The sequence below is a fragment of the Melospiza georgiana genome, chromosome Z, assembly GCF_028018845.1.
Source record: "Melospiza georgiana isolate bMelGeo1 chromosome Z, bMelGeo1.pri, whole genome shotgun sequence".
Taxonomy (NCBI): Eukaryota; Metazoa; Chordata; class Aves; order Passeriformes; family Passerellidae; genus Melospiza; species Melospiza georgiana.
The window spans coordinates 28,964,640-28,983,015 of NC_080465.1; the positions used below are offsets into that span (position 1 = coordinate 28,964,640).

Genomic DNA, 18,376 nt, shown 5'->3' on the forward strand with positions numbered 1-18,376 from the left:
TGTTTCTTGCAGAACTTTTTGGAATTGTGTAAATCCCTCCAATGAGCATCAGATAAAGCTGTCAGGGTTGGGAATGATTTGCTTCTCTGTGAGTGTTTAAGCTTGACCAGTTAAAAAACTTAGCCTGCTATAAGCAATTAGGCATGGTACATCAGTGCTATTCCAGTGTTATCATTGACTTAGGCCTGCCAAGGATGCAATTCTCCAGGCAACCCTCTGGGAATTCATCATTGCCTCGATTTTTTCATGACCGTCTTCTGATTGGCCCACATATGTCTCAGAAATGGCAGGCCAAAACTTCACAGAATCAACTGGAACTTCAAAATTTATCAGCTGCAAAATATGGTGACATGGCAGGCTGTGGCTCTATCCCTCCTCTGCACTAATTAGAAACCAACTGGAACATGAGGCGCTAGAGAAGCCATCCTTCTCGTTCTTCTTACTGTGTAGAACAAGCAACTTCCCAACTTGAAGTTTCATAACCACCCATCCCTCTGCAAGCGTACACCACCAGATTGGATGGGGCTATGTTATTTTACACCATCCCCTTTGACACTTGTTTACCTCTTTCTCTCTTCATTTGCATTTCTGTCTTTCACTAACACCTCTCACAATTATCTTTCCCACCTTATTTGTTCCCTCTCTCACATCAATGATTGTACCCTCTTCACGCTACTACCTCCTGCTTTGTTACTCCCTGGGCCTCCCAGACTGCCCTCCTTCACCTCGAAAATAAGTGAAGATAAGGGAGAGAAGGAGGAAAGAAGAGAATGATACTGTTATGAGGGACAGAGGGAAATACAATGTACCTCTTAAATGAGATCCTTTCAGAGGTGCCCAAAGACTATCCAGGTTACCCAGGATGTCCTGAACTCCTGCTTTGTCTGGGTCATGGAAGTTTTTCTAAATTTGTGTTTCAGTGGGTAGAAGCTTTGCTTGAGTACTCATGTGCAAGACTTGAGGATTAAACCCAGATGTGCGTGATCAGGTACACTGATGCCAGAGTCCATGCACCATCAGGTGCATGAGCCAAGCCTCAGCTGTCTCCAGGAAGGCCATATGACTACTGAGCTTCTGTCCCCTTTTGCAGGTAGCTTTTATGCAGCAGGGGGAGTTACTTTTTTTTTTTCCCAGAAATAAGCAAAGTATATGTTCCAAAATGTTGCCTCTGACTGTAACAACCTTTGGAAACATGTACTGTCTTGCATATACATTCATTCTTAAATGTAACGACTAACATGGTAAACGCTGAAGTATGGAACAGAGACACAACTTCAGTCCCAACAGGTGGTGCAAAACTGCAATATGCAAAATCGGGTGCAAAATCAAGAAACCTTAGCCTCTGCTCATGGGTGTCCTTTAAAACACAAAGAAAGTCATTACCATCCTGTATATTTTTTTAAGGTCTGAAGTGCAGTCATGCTTGTTTTACGTTGATCAGATAATTCAGAGTGCCAGTTTCCAAAATAACAATATATAAGAGGAAACTACAAATGTGATAGCAAACAGCAAATGGTGTCAACTACATGACTTACCACATAGTACAAAGACTGCATCAACAACAGCATTAATGCACTCAGTTTGTTTAGCCCAGCAATCTCAGAAAGCCTTTGCAAAATTCAGATCGCGCCTTACGGCAGCCAAGCTCAGGAAAAACAGTCAGAATGAAAAGAGCAACGGGCTACTCTTGTCCTCTGCAAAACAGCTCTTCAACATTAAGAAGTAGGACTAAAGCCCTGGTTCAAGGCAGGAAAAGCTTTTGGGTGCTCAGTATAACAAACTTCTTACCTAATCTCTTACTGAGTAAAGTAACTAGTCACTGCTTCTGCCCAGTACTTATTTTGCCTCTAGTTAACTGGTTCATTATACAACTGCTTCCCAAAGTTACCATTTCCACTTTTCTTAGCAGTATTTAAGAACATATTTTAATAGCTTCAAAGTGTTGGGCCAAATTTGATTACCCTTTTTATCTGTTGTTTCTTTTTCACTTATGCCAAACAAATGTACAAAATTTTTGCCCAGAGAAAAAGACCTTTCTGTGATTTAGAATCTAAACCCAACATATATAAACAACAAAACATGACAGACTACTCTGATTAACTGTCCAAGTTTACCAAAACCTTTAAATTCAGAACCAGGTTCTCCATATGCTAGGCTCTAAATTACCTGACAGACAGATGGTTAAGTATAAAAGCAGGTCAGTCACGCCAATGTGGTAAGAGGATTAAACAAGACCTAGCTTATTACTTATTACAGCAGTTCACTTACCCGATAGTAGTCTGTGCTGTACACATCTCTAGACATCCCAAAATCCCCAATCTTCACCAGTAGGTTTTCACCAACCAGACAATTCCGGGTAGCAAGATCCCGATGCACAAAGTGCTGTGATGCCAGGTAAACCATACCAGAAGCAATCTGCTGGGCAATGTGAAGCATCTGGGATTGGGTCAGCTCAGCAGGACGGTTGCCTTCTGCCATCAGTCCTGCATCTGGTCCATGTGCCCTGCACAAAAACACAATCTGATAAACTGATAGGCCACTTGTGAGGTGGTGAAGGGAAAGGCATTAGTGAGTGTCAGCCGTATAAAAATAGGGAAAATTTTTTGTCTTGGCTTTTCTCATTTACTGTTTTCATTTATTGATGAAGGATAGGTGGTCTGAAGAGCACTACAAACAGGGTATATATTACTCAAGGAAATAAGGCATATGTGTTCACAATAGCGCCCATCTGTCAGAAAGTATCACCTTTCTCCTGTTTCATTCTAGTAATCTTTTCTGGAGAAAGGCTGACAAATGAACCTGCTTGGGAACCAAGGGAAAAATCTTATCACTCTGTAAGACTGGAAAACAGTTGAGGGAAAGTCAATGAAGTGGCATGCATAACATCACTTTTCCTGTGACTGGCATTCCTTGATTTCTGCAGGGATACAGGCCATTGACACTTCCATCTTTTCTTAAACAAGAAAGAGCTAACTTCCTTCTCCATTTGAGAAACAAGGGCAGCAAGTTTAAATTTATACTTCTAATTTCCTATCCAAATGCACAGCAGGAAAGAACTTTTGCATATTTCATCACCAAGGGTGAGTCCTGCCTGAGACAGGAATCCTTGACAATAGGAAGAAGACACAAAAGACACGCTATTTGGAAAAACAAAAGTCTTCAGAAATATGAGGTTTTCAAAACCAAGCAAGTCCCTAAGAAGCAACAATCAACTGATTAATGAGAATATTTGTATGCACTTCATCAAAACCAGAGACATGTTGCATTAGGAAAGCCCAGCGAAATACTGAGTCACATGAGCTTTACCATCTTAACTATGTGAGCCCTGGTATGCCTGTACATCCTAGAACCTTGAAGATGCAGATATAAACATTCATATGAACAATGTTTGCAGGAAGAATTACTAGCTAATCCTTATCCAATCAATGAGGTAATCTGGCAATCACTACTCATCTGATAGATTTTATAATGTTCTAAATATGCTTTTGCATCCATTCTATTTTTCTGTATTTTCAGAAGCCCTTTTTTTTTATTCTAATCCTGAAAACTATTCTTTCAAAGAGACCACCTCTCCTCTTCTCTCCTCAATAGAGGTGAGGCCTTAATTTTTCTCTAGGGTAAGGGCACAGGAGTTTGGGAAAGATTTTCAAATTAATCAAAATCTGTGAGATCAAATCTGACACTACCAATTAGAAATATGATATTAAAATTGCCCCTAGGGAAGAATTTCATGAGCAAAGTGACAGATGTGAGGAAGAAATGAAGGAGGGTGTGTAGCATTGATGGGACTGTATCTGGTACCAGGCAAAGCAACTTTCTGCCACAGGGTATGCACAGGCAGCCATTTATCTGATCTAGGTTGATTGGGGGCAGGAATAAATGGGAGGACATGAAATATCCACCCAAAACTCACTAGCAAATTCCTATTGAAAACTTCTGTACCTTTATCCATGCACGGATTTTGTTAATAAGTGTTCTCAGACACAAATCTCTGAGCTGCTAAATTAAAGAACTTTTCATCTGTCTTCTGCTAGTTTCCCTGAGGACATGGTCTGTATCTAAAGGAATTTGCAGATTATTCCTAACATTCCAGCTTGCTTGTCCGCTCGATGCCGGCCAAAAATGAGGTGATTTTCAGTGTCTGCAATAGCCAGGGATATCGACAGGTATTCTCTGCAGCCACATCATCCACTGGTCCACAGACCAAGCCCTGGGCAGGCACAAGTTGACAGCTTTAGTCCTAGATTTGAACAGGCTTCAGCTGCATGCAGGCAGCCCAGCTCATTTTGGTTAAATTTTCAGATCAATTTTTCCCCAGCAGCCTTTGGTGGCGCTGCAGGGTAAGAAATATGGAACAGACCACTTTGCTGTGAACCTCTGGTCTGCAGCACAAGCTGCAGAAAATGTGAGAGGAATGACAAATTGGAGCTTAGGTTTAATAGCTTGTCCCAGCATAATCATTTTATGTTCCAAGGACAAGGGCTGATTAATAGCTTTTTTAAAAGTGAAGGCCTTACAGTAGGAAATATATTGTCTGCTAAAATACTTTTCTGTACAATAATTCAAAATCAGAGTTACAATGTAAGAAAAAGCCAATCAAAAAGAATCAGGCATAATAAGCAATTCTTATGGAGTAAGAAATTATTTCTCATCAACTGAGAATCTGGCTTCTTCTAATGGAAATTCAATGTTCTGAAAATGTACTAGGATGGCAGCTAGGGAAACAGCAGTTCTCTCCTGATTCACAGCAGAAAACCAAGCAGACAAACATAAATGCCCTTAATTCTAAAATATACTTAAATCCTTTGCCAGAGAGACAACCATTCTGGGAAGAATAGTAGTGTTTGTTCTGCATCTCCAGTTCAGATTCCAGTTTCTCTGTCAAACCTATTAGCCCTGCCAATAAGGGGGGATGCTAGTTGATGTCATTTGTTTTATGGTGTGGCTACTCTTTCAAGAGGTGGTAAAAAGACAGCAAACTCATTTCACATATGCTATCAGAAAATGCATAAATAGCAGCATTAGCAATCATACCATTTCAGTTGTATAGAAAATATTAATCCATTTAATGAGACATCTATTTTGATTATTTTACAGCTTTGTTTGAGATATCTTCCAAAATGGTGGTACCCCTTGCTCTCTTTAGCAGGAAAGACCTCTGTATGTTGAAATATCTTTGTGATATTTATTGATAAAATTACACAGTAGACATTGAAAGAACATCTCTTATGTTTTTAACATAGAGCAAATGACATCTCTTAACTGTTTATTTTTATGTCAAAAAGTGCAGGTAGAAATGGCACATACATGAGGCCTCTGTTCATAACTTCCTGGATCATGGGTTACCTATTATTGTGAACCTTATGTATCATCTATTTATTTATAATTGCTCTACCGACAAATTTCAATTTCCTACGCACATTCCTGAACAGCTTTATGAGATAGAGCCCTAATCTGGACCCCAAAGTGTAGCATTTTCCAATTCACAGAAGTTTCCATAGCTCACAGTTTTCTTGCTGCAGATTTATAGCGGCCTTTTCAAAACACTGAGAAGAGGGAAGAGAAAAGGGGTTAGTCTTCAGAAGCTCTGACACCTACAGATAGCAATAGGTGTTGAGTGGGATTTTTCAAGTGCTACCAGAAAGCCTGTAAGAAAATCATTCTTACTGTAGGATTTATAACCAAACATTTCAGAATACATGGAAATATATTGGAAACAATATTTCTTTGGTACAAAGTTTGATTTAATGGTACTTACAAACAGTCAAAGAAACAGAGCCCCACATCCTGGTACAAAAACCAAGAGTCTTACAATTTGTTTTCCTAGGTGTCTGCTTTTTCCAGTGGTAGCTATTAATTTCACACTAAGTACCAGTAACAGCTACCTTTTCTGCCCACTTTTGGCTCAGGATCACAACACATGTTCATGGATTTACCTGAGGAATTTGTTAAGATCTCCATGCTTCATATACTCAAAGACCATGATGAGTGGATCACCCTCAACACAGACACCATAGAATTTGACAATGTGCTCATGTTGCAGGTTAGTCAGCAGTTCTGCCTCACGGTGGAAGTCCTTGCGGGCATTATCACTGGCATCTTTCAGTGTCTGGTGAAGAAAATGAAAATATAAGGAAGGACAGATGTTCACAGAAGGTAGGAAATATGTGGGATAGCCCTGTAAGGGTAAGATAAGGACACAGTACAGCATGGTGGATGGAGGAAGTACTTTCTAAATAAGTATTTTAGAAATGCAGATGTGATCTGAAGTGCAATTAAATAATGGCAGTACAATTTTCATTCTCCTGCCACATGTTGTTCCAAACAAACAGTTTTCTTGTAAGAGAATGTATGAATACTCATGCTCTTGCTGTGACAAGTGTTTTCCAAACACAGAACAAATAAACTGATCTCATCCCAGAAATATACTAGTACACAGCTGGTTTGTATCCTTGAGCATTTAACTCAAGCAACCCCTAGTATCCTGCTGGTATTTACCTTTCTTGTTTGTTCTTTAAAATAAAACTCTGCTTGCTTAAAATACATGGTGTTATTGTGGATGTATTCTTCATGTACTGCTGATGTTAGTCCCTTAGGTAGATTTATACAAATGTCCCTGGACCAGAATAACCTAAGATTTCAGCCAAAAACTTCTTTGAAATTCTGTAAATCTACTCACATGACTAAGATTAGGCATATGTGTAAGTAACTGGAGGTCAAATCCTAAAGTGATAGACATGGAGGAAAGCGGGTGCACAGAGAAATTCTGGGACATCACTGGATCAAATAGGAAGCTTAAATGTCGTATAATGAAATAATACTAATTTAACTGTCACACATAGGCAGCTTCCTATGTGTGAAGCAAGAAAACACTTCCATGCACAAAAAAAAAAAAAAAAGCAACTTCTGACCCCAATTAAATGAGGAATAATTATAATTGACAATAAACCACTAATAGTCTCTGTAGTCAAGAAGTACAGTGGTTCGCTATACTAATTCAAAAAATCTTTCTAAAACCACAAGAGAAAGATAGCAAGTTACTAACATTCACAATTTATTCTTCACAGAAATTGCTGTCTGGGCTCTGTACCTCTGGATTTTAACAATATCTAGGTTTAATACAATGGAAGATAAGACACAAAAGTAGTGGTGATGTTTTAACTAAAGATGCCTTTTTTCTGGCCATCTAGTCCCTTTCTTTCTAACCTGAATTAATATGTAGAGCATGAGACCAGCTACACTCACCAGAACAGAAACAGAGTAAGTTGATACTGTCCAATTGTTCTGCCAACAAACTGAGATTTAGCAGCAGTTGTCATGGTTTGTTCAAGCTTTTGTTCAACAGGGACAATTCTGTCCACTTTTCTAGTATTATATGTGTGCATGTGTGAAGAAGAGGCTAGAAGGTGACTGTTGGAAAAAACACATCTTTTACTTGTGATACCCCAATCCTGGGTCCTGAAAACTGAATAGCTACCATACTAAAATTCAGATGAGGGGACAAGGACTAGGGCAGCATGGATTGCTGTCTTCCAAGTTCAGGGACTTTTATCTGTCGATTTCAGCCTCTGTGGAACCTAGAAGCAAGAGAAAGCACTCATGCCTTACATATCCCTTCTCTGAGGAATATACTTCTGAATCTTAACATACCTTCAGGCTCAGAATCCTTTTTTCCACAAGCTTTGCCAATGATCCAACAAGGATATTGCTTCATCAAGGCTTCACTAGCCACAATATATTAGTATACACAGCTTCCCACTGGACATCAAATTTGCTTCCCACTATGGGCTACACACAATCACATCTGAACTGAGTGAGGGCTGGAATTTAAGTGTTTTCCAATACTTTCAGGCTCTGGGATGATGCTTTAACATGATGCAGGCAACAACTCACAGTCCAGTGTATCTTACATATACTGAAATCACTTGTAATAATTCTGTTGTCCCTTGCGTTTCCTCTGGTAGTTTCATATATGAAGAAATTGGACTGTAATTATTCTCAAAAACAGAATTAGAAAAACAATTAATACAAAACGCATTTTAAAATTATAGCATTTTAAAATCTGGAAAAAAACTGCCAGGGAGAAGTAGAGGCTGATCCTCTTTCCAGCAGGCTCTTTCCCTGGAAAGACAGTAAAAATGCTGACAGCTCTGTCCTGTGAGGATGGCATATTGTATATTTGAGAAGATGCTTTTTATCTCACAGAAACAGCAAAATTATCATATGACAGAGCAGTTGCCATGGCAATTCCACATTTTCTGTCAAACAGCAAAATGCAGAAAAGTCTAAAACTCAGGTGAAACTCATGCAGGGTTTCTACTACGATGGGCTGACTAGAATTTCTGTCACCCACCATTGCAAAATCTCCTTTTCATTATTTCATGCAGTGCACAGAATAGACACAATGCAGGAGAGAGAGCTGGCACAGTCAGGCAAGGAGGAGACTGGAAGGTAAAAAAATTAATAAGTATGTAGAATTTACATAGAAATGACATTGACTAATGCATTTAGCTTGTTCTCAGTACAAGAAAAAAAGAAAAAACCAAAATAAAACCCTAAGAGCACAAAGAGAGGAAAGACATATTAATTATTATTATCATTACTGACAAGAATGCCAAAGCTCTGCATACAAAGCACTTTCACCAGCTGACAGGAGGTTTTCCCAAGTAAGATCTGAGATTCAATCACATGTGCTTTCCAGCCACTCCACGTGGTCTGTGCTGCCCTGTGCTCTGCAGTGAGTGTGGGCTCTGACACCACTCTGTCTGACACCACCTGTGCCACTCTGACACCGCAGAGCTGCCCTCATGGGCAATCAGAGCAGCAGCAGGAGCATGGGGCTGTCGCCAACATCAGCAGGACTTGGTAGCCAAACTCTCAAGGCAGCTACATGACTACTACTATTACTTTCTACTGTTTCAGCCTTCCCCTACAAAATAATTGCTACTGCTTCCCATCAACATACGAGACCTGACTGGTATGTCTCCTCAAGAAATGAAGGGGTGGTTTTGAGTCTTCTCAGAACTGAAGGTCTGAAGAGGATTGGAAATCTTTGGTTTTCCTGTGCAGGTGCCTTGGAAATGTTTTTGATCTCACACACACAGCAGTCTGCTAGCTGAGCAAACCTCCCAGGGGAGACAGAGGCAGCTGCTAACCTGTGCCTTGTCAACCTCACCTCCCGCTCTGGATAGGCCACACTAGCATGAGATTATGCCTGGGATTCAATCCTATGAGGAGACAGTAGTGAGCCAGGCCTGAACAAACATAGCAAATGCCCTCAAGAAAACAGTAATTTTTCCTTCCTCCTCCCTCTGCTCTCTAAAAGTGCCTGATATGATGTGCTGTGGGGTCAATGCTAGTCCAAAACCCAGGTTTTGTCCTACGGAAAGTATTTCCAAGCACTCTGTGTTATCTCCAAAAACCTCACACTAATCAAAACCAATTTAAACAAATTGCCTTTCTCCTCTTTAAAGGAGCAAAAGCTCATACTCTTTGGTATTTTATGCTAGGGCTGATCTTTTTTATCTTTGCAGATTTTTCTGGGCCTCTTAGCTCCTAAATAATTTGCTGCAGCAACCTCAGCATTTTGGATACCAGCTGACTGATAAGAAGGGAACATGTTGAGTTCAAAGGAGGGATGCTCAGGGCCAGGGATGGGCAATACAGTTTTCCAGCAACTGGCAGGCACAGGGAGCTGACAGGGACCACTAGCCAACCTGACCCCCATTGTGCAGTTGAGGCTGTGCCTCCTTGCTGCTGAAATCTCCCTGGCACCACCTTAGTCTTCAGCAAGCACCTATGCCCAGGGGCTCACCAAATATATTTTATAGTGATTGGTGTGTTCTGGTTTTACCCATGGTGCTGAAGCTCCCTAAAGCTGTTGTTGTGTGTCAGGAGGAGCTGCTCATTGCTGCTGGAATCCAGGTCTGCTCCTCTACTACTGACTCAGCGATGGAGTCCAGACACCATCCTCCACTGAAGTGCAGGATAGCTGTACTCCAGTGGAGGCTCCATCCCTCGATCTCCTCTCTGGCTGAGGGATACCTGTTATCTGAGGTTGGTAACCACGGTGAAAGAGACAAGCATCAGGAAATTAACCCCTCAGTTATGTGAGGACAGTATTGACTGGCTCAGTTCACCAAGAAATTTCCTCTGTGACCACAGCTAGAGTCACATCTTTAAGAGCCAATGACAGAAACATAAAATGGGAAGAACCTGTTCCCAGAAGTAATTCTTCCCACAGCTGCCTGCAAGATTCTTATTAAGGACACTGTAAAGAGAGGATTTGATAAGAAAAAATATATAAAAAACCAAAATCATATGAGAAATTGCCCAGAAAATGCATTGATTTGTCATCTAGGTCCACATATGGAGACATATGTACATTTAAAGGCTGAATACTCTTCCATTTGATTTACACTGAGAATGAGCAGCAGACAGAAAGTGCAGTGCACCATTTAACAACAAAAGTGCTAGGCTCCATTTAGACAGGACTTTCAAAAGGAACAAGTAAATGGAAATACTTTAGTTTTGCTTTAATCAAGTAGTTCCCTAAAGTGATAGAGGAAAGGCCATTTCCATTGAAACCACTAAAATACAACAAAAAAATTCATGCAGATCTAGTTTTGTCACCTCCTATCTCTTGCTTTTTCCTGTCTATGCTATATCCCTTCAGGGCTTAATTTTTTTTCTCATCAGTCAACATGACTGAACTACTCCAAGTATTGAAAAGCTTATAACCTTGGCAAACCCAAAAACCTATATTTGATGGAGCACTCTACAAGACTATTCTCCCTTCATGTTCTTCCATTGTCAGATTCAAGACTCTATTTCTTGTTACCAAATTCAAAAAGATGATCTACATGATTTCTTTTACTTTGTGGCTTTCTCCAAAATGCACACATGGTTGCCTAATTGTGACCTGTCAGATAAAATTATTTTCTGGTCACTTGGCATATCCCAAATTCTGGACATCTATTCCCCCTGAACTTAATGAGATATTTCAAGTGCTGAACACCTCGTTTGGTTTTGGCAGAACGCTACAGATGGAGATAAAAGATTGTTTTCAGGGAAAGTTTTCAAACTCTGAGAGTGCAGTTTCACCAATACTATTTTCTAGCTACATCCACAGCTAAGGCCAACAGCTAACCTCAGTTCTTGAATTTTGGGAGAAAAATAGGCTTTGTGTAGAGAAGAAGGCTTGGTCTCCAAGCTATACTAATGAAAACTACCCACATACAATTTCAGTTGCTGACTAAAAGAATGGCACAGTCCTGAAACAGAAAGCTGATCTTTGCCTAGCAATTATACACATAACCTATTCACTTAGCTAGTAACAGATCATTTTTTAGACACGCATATATATCACATGCATTTTTAATAACCTAGGCATTATTTTTCACTAACTGTTCTTCAGACAGACCATAAAAGATTTTGCTCTCTTGTGATGCAATTTGTTTCCTCCCTTTCCTTATATGATTCAGGTCTCCTTTTATAATCCACAGCAAGATCAAATACCAAATTCTCTTAACACTCCATTAGCCTTGTGAACTCTTCTACATGTTCAGAACAGTTACACTGGATTATGGAATAGGCAAACATGATAATTTACAAATAAAACAGCATTAGTTGCAACCATGAATTAATAATGGCAACCCTAGACTCTTTTACCTTCACTGCCACCAAGATCTTGCCCTGCTCAGGACACAGGTTATAGCATTCCGCCAGAAAGACTTTCCCAAAGGCTCCTTCTCCCAGTTCTCTTTTAAGAACAATATTGTGGCGCTTGATATGATGCACAACTGTAAAAGAAGACAAAATAGAGGTCAGAAGGGAGCTGCAAGTTCAGGATGGGACGGAGCCCATTCTTACAGCCACATGGAGATAGGACTGCCTGTAAAGTAGGGAAGGAATAAAAGAGCCCACACGTCAGTTTTTACCATTTTCTGCAAAAAAGACTGAGTTTATATATTTGTATTTGGAGTTTGGAGGGTAGTGCATTTTTTGGATAAGAAGACATGGAATTAAGAGTCACCTGGGAACAGGCCATTTATCATCATGGATTTTAGGATGACTGCTGCAAGGCATACATAATATCTAATGCTACTTTTTAAAAAATATTAGGACAGTGAATCAGAAAACAAACAAAGCCTTTCTCACTCTTTTTCTACTTTTGTACCTTTAACAATAGCAGAACTCTCCTATTCAAATCAAAAAAGTGTTACAATTAACCTAAACCCAAGGTGTCCTCTAAGAAAACCCAATGTGTCCCCTTTCAACTAAATGCAACTTAACAGTCTGGTTTACTTACTACTTGTAAGCAAACCACTACTTTCCCATGTTTCTCACAAACATGATTTACAGTATTGATCTGAAGTAAAAGAAACAAAAGATGGACAAAGGTTTTAGTCCACATAGCGGACAGAACCTTAGTTCAACTGCTGCCCAGAATCAATTGATTCAAACCCTGAAGCCCAGGAAAATTTTTTGACTTATTTTACTTTCTCCTTTCAGCAAAAGCTTCCATTAAAATCTTTAATATTTAAAATACTGTACTAAATTCTGTAGACTACATTATCAATTTACAATGTTCAAGCTAAATAAAGCAGTTCTAAGGGCAGTTTAGCTGCCAATAGGGTAGACAGCTTGTGTTGCTGAAACTGTACGATCCAGACAGCATCTGCTGATGATTTTAACCTCAGTGCACTTAGCTGTCTTTGCAAATGCTGAAATTTAACCCTGCCTGGAAGAAGCCCATTTGCAACTTAAATTCTAAACACAGCAAATTAAATAGCAGTGCACAGGCATCAGGGTGTCTTTGCAAGGGTGAAAATCCCACCTTGGCTGCTTAGCTGCAGGGACCAGGACTGAACCCTGCCGATAATTTAGGATCTAACCAGATGCAGACCGACACCTTCCTGCATACTTGGTCACAGGCCTACTCCAGACTGGGTGACCACTTGCAAAAAAACCACCTTCCCTCCATGACTAAAGGAGGAGTGCTGATGATAACATTAGTAGGGAGAAACGGCACAGCCTGTCCCTATTCCTATCACCAGCATTTGGAGAAAAGGACCACAGCTTACATGGGAGGAAAATGTGTGTCCCACACCCAAAGCCTACAGCAACCTAACCTGAGCATCCTGCATGTAAATACACTTCATTTCCCTGTTTGTGGACATGAGGGAAATCTGGTGCTGGAGCAGGCTCCAGAGTGAGCAATCCAGCACACATGTGCCATCTTGAGGTGGGCACGCACCTGAGCTACAGATCTCCACCAGATCTGCTGGCACCTGCCAGAAGGCCCCTGGCCAGTGGGCAGGCAGGCTCCCCGTGCCCTGCGCATGGAGGGGGAAGACTGGATTCTCCCCACAGCCCACCAGACTCACCAGGCTTTGCTGCTTTCCCCACAGATGGTGGCTGCAGGGGGGATTTTCATAGCCTCCTTTTTCCAGTGGCAAGTCTTCTAGGAGAGGCTGCACATCCCATTAGGTACATATGAAATGAGACTGCGCAGTAGTTACATTTTTTACTCTTGTCACATACTGGTGTAGCATAAAATTAAGTTTTGTCATGGTGATGCTTTATTTGGCCAACTACTTTGGGAGGTCCCCTGCAGTCAGTATGAGGTTGCTTTTATTTTCATTTCCTCCTCAGCACTGGCTTTGCAAGAAAGGCTCAAAATGTAGTCAGCACAAGATAGGCCTGAACCAAAACACTCCTTTTCCCCATGGACACAAGTTAACCAGCATCGCTGGCCTCTGCTAATACTGGCCACAAGGTAGACCAGAAGAGCTGAAAGATTGCTGCCCTGGCATGGCACCTGAGCTCCAGAGTGTGGCACATCTCATCACCTGAGCTTTAATAATGATTGATAACAAATGAGTGCTACCCCCTGTCCCCTAAAAAACTTGTCATCCTACCCTTCCTCTTGGGGAGTTCTCTTTCCCTCTGCTTTACTAGTATTGCCAGGAGGATGCCTCTGTTCCTTTCCCAGAGGGGAAAGGCAGCAAAGGCCATTTTTAATTTTTTCCTGCCCATAGCTGCCAAAGACTCGGTGATGAAGACAGTCTGAATTTTGTGTGTGTCCTCTCCATTTTGAGCCCATTATACTGCTAATGTTTGGCCCAGAAGTACAAAGAAGTTTTTTTTGTGAAGCTCCTGGAGGACTTTACAAACAATAGAGTAAAAATAAATAAAAACCACACTCAATACTTCTTGGTAGTACACTTACAGCTGCTGTTAAACACTCATATAAACCAGGCATTCGAATAAACAATCCATCCTGTAAACCAAACTGTAAAATTTGAAACACAGCAAGGTGCAGAAGAGATCTGCACAGAATGTATTTGTAACTTGTTATGTTCTATCCATTACTGTTAGCTTTTTGAACTGTGCTGAGTTACCAAACAAATAAAAAACTACAGTATGACTAAATGGGCAGAGCTTAAACATAAGAACAATGTAACTAAATCAAACACATATGATGTGATGGATATATAAGCTAAGGAAAAAATCCATTTAGCACATTCAGGGCCACAGCCATAATGACACTGTCTTAAGTGGGAGGATACTTGAGCAGGAGATACACTAGAAAATTCAGGTCAAAATCTGCTTTCAGTTACTATCAGGATAAAGCAAATTATCTCTGTTAAAGTCCAAGAGATTATCCTGGATTTACATTGAAGAAACAATGCAGAATTTGGCCAAAGAGGACATAAACAAAAAAGTCATCTCATAACACTATCTCACAAGAAAAGGTACACCAAACATTCAAATGACATCTATGTATCTCCCTTCTTTGATCCTAAATGGCAATTGCATTTGACCTGCTATTTGTTCTTTTAAGAGCATATAATCTCTGGTTTTAAATCTTAACTGATAACTGTAAAAAAAATAGGTTTCATTAAGTTGAAAGCCAAGCAAGTTGAACCTTGCTTCATATAAAATATGAAGCAAGACAAAACAAATTAAAGAAGGGTAAATGCTGAAAAGAGGCTAAGTTAAAATAATACCCACACAGCTAAATCCTTAAAAGCAGGGGGCTCCCATGGATGACAGGGAACCAGAGACAAGAGGGACTACAACTACAGAAAAAGTCTCTCTTCTCATCTCATGTTCTCAGAAGCATATCACCAAAAGTGTTGGACGTTTAGGTATTTTACTCACTAGCAGACAATATGTCACACTGGAAATGATGCAATATATATTTCCAGGTATGGGACTAAACTCCTTAGGTGACCTACCTTTGATGGTGAGGCTGAACAGACAGGGTCACACTACATTCTGGAATTAGCTCCAGTGGAACAGGCAGCTCAAGATCACCTCATCACATTGAATTCCCTGAGTTGGATATGAATGAATCCAGCCAGGGACAGCAAGATACAGTATGAATTATTAACACTTTTTTGCCCATATTTAAAAAATAAAATTTGACAGAGTGAAAGTGTTTCCCCTTGGTCACAAACAATAGGTCTTAACATTTTACCACCACATGTGACCATTATACCATCTAACCTGACCTTCTAAACTATATGGAGCATAATATTGAGCTGAATGACTTGTATGTGGCAGAAGACTGTCTCCAGAAAGAGACTGTGCCAGTCTTGTTTTGAAAGTCTGGACTATCCCTTTGTTTTCATACATAATCATTTCATTGCTTATAAAAATGCATGCCTTTTTTTTGTCTCTTAATCATTAACTTGTCTGGCTTGCATATGCCTCCTTTTGTCTTTAGGGGACTTTCTCTGATAGTTTTAGTAGCCTTTTCAGGTTTGGTATTAAACACATGTAATCAATATCCTTCTTGCCCTTCTTGGTGAGGCAAAGAGACAGAAGTTCCTTCCCCCAGGAAAGCATTTGCTTCAGTTCACCAGTTATTGTCTTGACTTTTCTCTGGAAAATTTTTAAATATCCCTTTAAAAGAAGTTGTTTCCAATAGATTTTTTTCCAACTGGAAGCCACTCTCCACAAGGTTGTGATAAAAACATAAAATAAGCTCCCTATATCTCTTCACATCCATAGATTACACTAGTCCTTTCAAGGCTGGACTTCCTAAGGAACACAAAAATGAAATACTTATGCGGTATTCATGTGAGTGTCTCATCTTGTAGACCTCACCCAATCACAATATCACAAATGTTGTAGGTTTCAAATGTGTTCCCATCGACCTCATGAGAAGAGCAATGAGATTCATGAAGAGACTGAAACATGGACTCACTGATGGACAATAAAGAGACAACAGCTGTCAGGCATTATTGCTCACTGAACTACCAACACTGTAAGATCCTTTTGTGTTGCACACCCACTTAAATTATCTGCTGAGTCTGCTTCTGAGGATACTGTTCTAAATTTTGCTAGTGGTGTGCATGTGGGACAGTCCTGATGAAATTTGTCGTACCAGGGCTCAGCAACGAGAATGAGAACCTTCAAGATGCCAAGAAACCTGGCAAGGTGATATTATAAACATAACCACAGCTGCATAAATAAAAAGCAGTCATAGAAAAGACTCAGCCTGCGATGTGACACAAGGTCCCACAGAAAAAGGTTTGCAAATTTCTTCATTTCTTTTCCCACTACTTCTATTGCAATTGTGGACTGAACTATTTCTAAGACCTTGCTAGAAAAATACGGATGTAAATGGCCAACTGTTTGTTTAGATAGTGTATCCAAGTTTTACAGCATTAGCCACTCACAAAGAAGTTTCTGCTGGAATCCTATAGAAGAAGGATACAAATTTACTACAAAGAGAATGCAGCAAGTCTAGACTGGTAGCTATCAGATTATGCAATAGCAGCATGTCTGCAGTTTCTACAAGATATTGCCAGAATAGAAATTTTGGCTTATTGAGATATCTACTCTCTGACACGGCAAGAAAAGCCAACAACAATACCTTTACTTTTTTTCAACCTTTTGACCTGTCAGCCTTCCCTGGATGCAGAAATAGGTTAGCTCAGTTGTATATTTCTGATTATTTAATGCATTTGTCCCATACAGCATTCATTTGTTATTATCCTATATGGATTTTTGTGTAGTGCTATTGTTAATTTTTCCAATGTAGCAGCAACAGCTGCTCATGTAAGGTTCATGCCCAGCTGTTGTAGGTACAAATGAACAATGTTTTCATGTCTAAATATATATACATTTTTGTTTATGTATATGTGTGTGTGTGTGTGTGTGTGTAAATGTTCATATATACATATATTTGTGTATGTACATACACACACATCATTATGTATACATATATATGATAGTCCACAACTGAGAACCAACTCACACTTTTTCAACTGAAGTAAAATAAGCTGACAGAAAATCTCCTCTCAGTACCTTGGTACTCTGCTCTAAATGAAAGGTGCTGGATGGTACCAGCTATAGAAAACTGAGTAGGGAGGATTCACAGAACAATAAGGCCAGAAAGGCACTTGGGCCTTGTCACATCACCTGCGCAAGTCCGTCTTCTGAAGCACTTTGAGTCTTGTTTTGTGTCTTTGATAAAACCCAGAATCATTCAAGAGCTGTAAACCAGTTATCTCTTGGGCGGCCATCAGTGATTTGTCAGGTTTCTCACAAGCATTAGATCCTAAATGGGCTTTAAGGAAGGGATGGCCCACTTAGGATCTAATGCCAGGTTGAACAAGAACTGATCTTCCTGGATGAACTGGAGGCATTTATGAAAGACAAACAAGTGACCGTCAGGGGAATGGCATAATTCCCAGGCACTTACTTCCTACTTGTCTGGAGTTACATCTGGTAAATCAAATAAATCTGTGATTGCTGCAGCTTAACCTTTCGGTTGCTTTGTTTACAGCTTAAATCCTCCCAGGATATATATTTAAACCCCAGAATTTTTATTTTCCTGGTTTAGAATTAGACTTTCTTTTGTAACAGAGCTCTGCAGCATCTTGGAGGGTGCCCAGTTCTCACCTGCCCGGAGCAGCAAGGGCACCACAGATCTTGTCCACTGTAAACTCATTTTGCTGTAGCTGGCATGGCTCTTCTCTGTCTGGAACTCAAGTGTTTACTATCTTTTGGGGTTACTACTTGATTCCTGGTGAGCCATTTTACTGTATTCTTTTTTTTCACAGTAGTTTATTTGGTTTAGTTGACCAAGATCCTGTCAGCTTGGCTATAGATAGCCATGATGCCATAATTTATTACATCCTTATATTCAAATAAGCATTACTTAAGGATAAATACTAACAAAAATGCTATCATTGTCTTAAATACATGAATCTGATGAGCTTAATTCACTCTTCATAGAAAAAAAAATAAAATAAAGTAAACAGTTTATCTATACAGAAACTTGCCTGTGCATATTAAAACTGAGGTGAACAAGACCCTCAAGCAAGCTAAAACTGATCTTTTGCATGCTAAAACA

General features: G+C 39.9%; 1 protein-coding gene across 2 annotated transcripts in view; it reads right to left on the bottom strand.

The window, feature by feature from the left end:
• NTRK2 (neurotrophic receptor tyrosine kinase 2) overlaps positions 1-18,376 on the bottom strand; it is a 197,183-nt gene that overhangs the window by 38,475 nt on the left and 140,332 nt on the right. For both annotated transcript variants that reach the window (XM_058043676.1, XM_058043682.1), the window contains 3 exons: positions 11,671-11,801; positions 5,937-6,109; positions 2,269-2,503 (listed from right to left, as the gene is read on the bottom strand). In XM_058043676.1, coding sequence (XP_057899659.1) covers positions 2,269-2,503; positions 5,937-6,109; positions 11,671-11,801 — 539 coding nt within the window. The remainder of the gene's footprint in view (positions 1-2,268; positions 2,504-5,936; positions 6,110-11,670; positions 11,802-18,376) is intronic.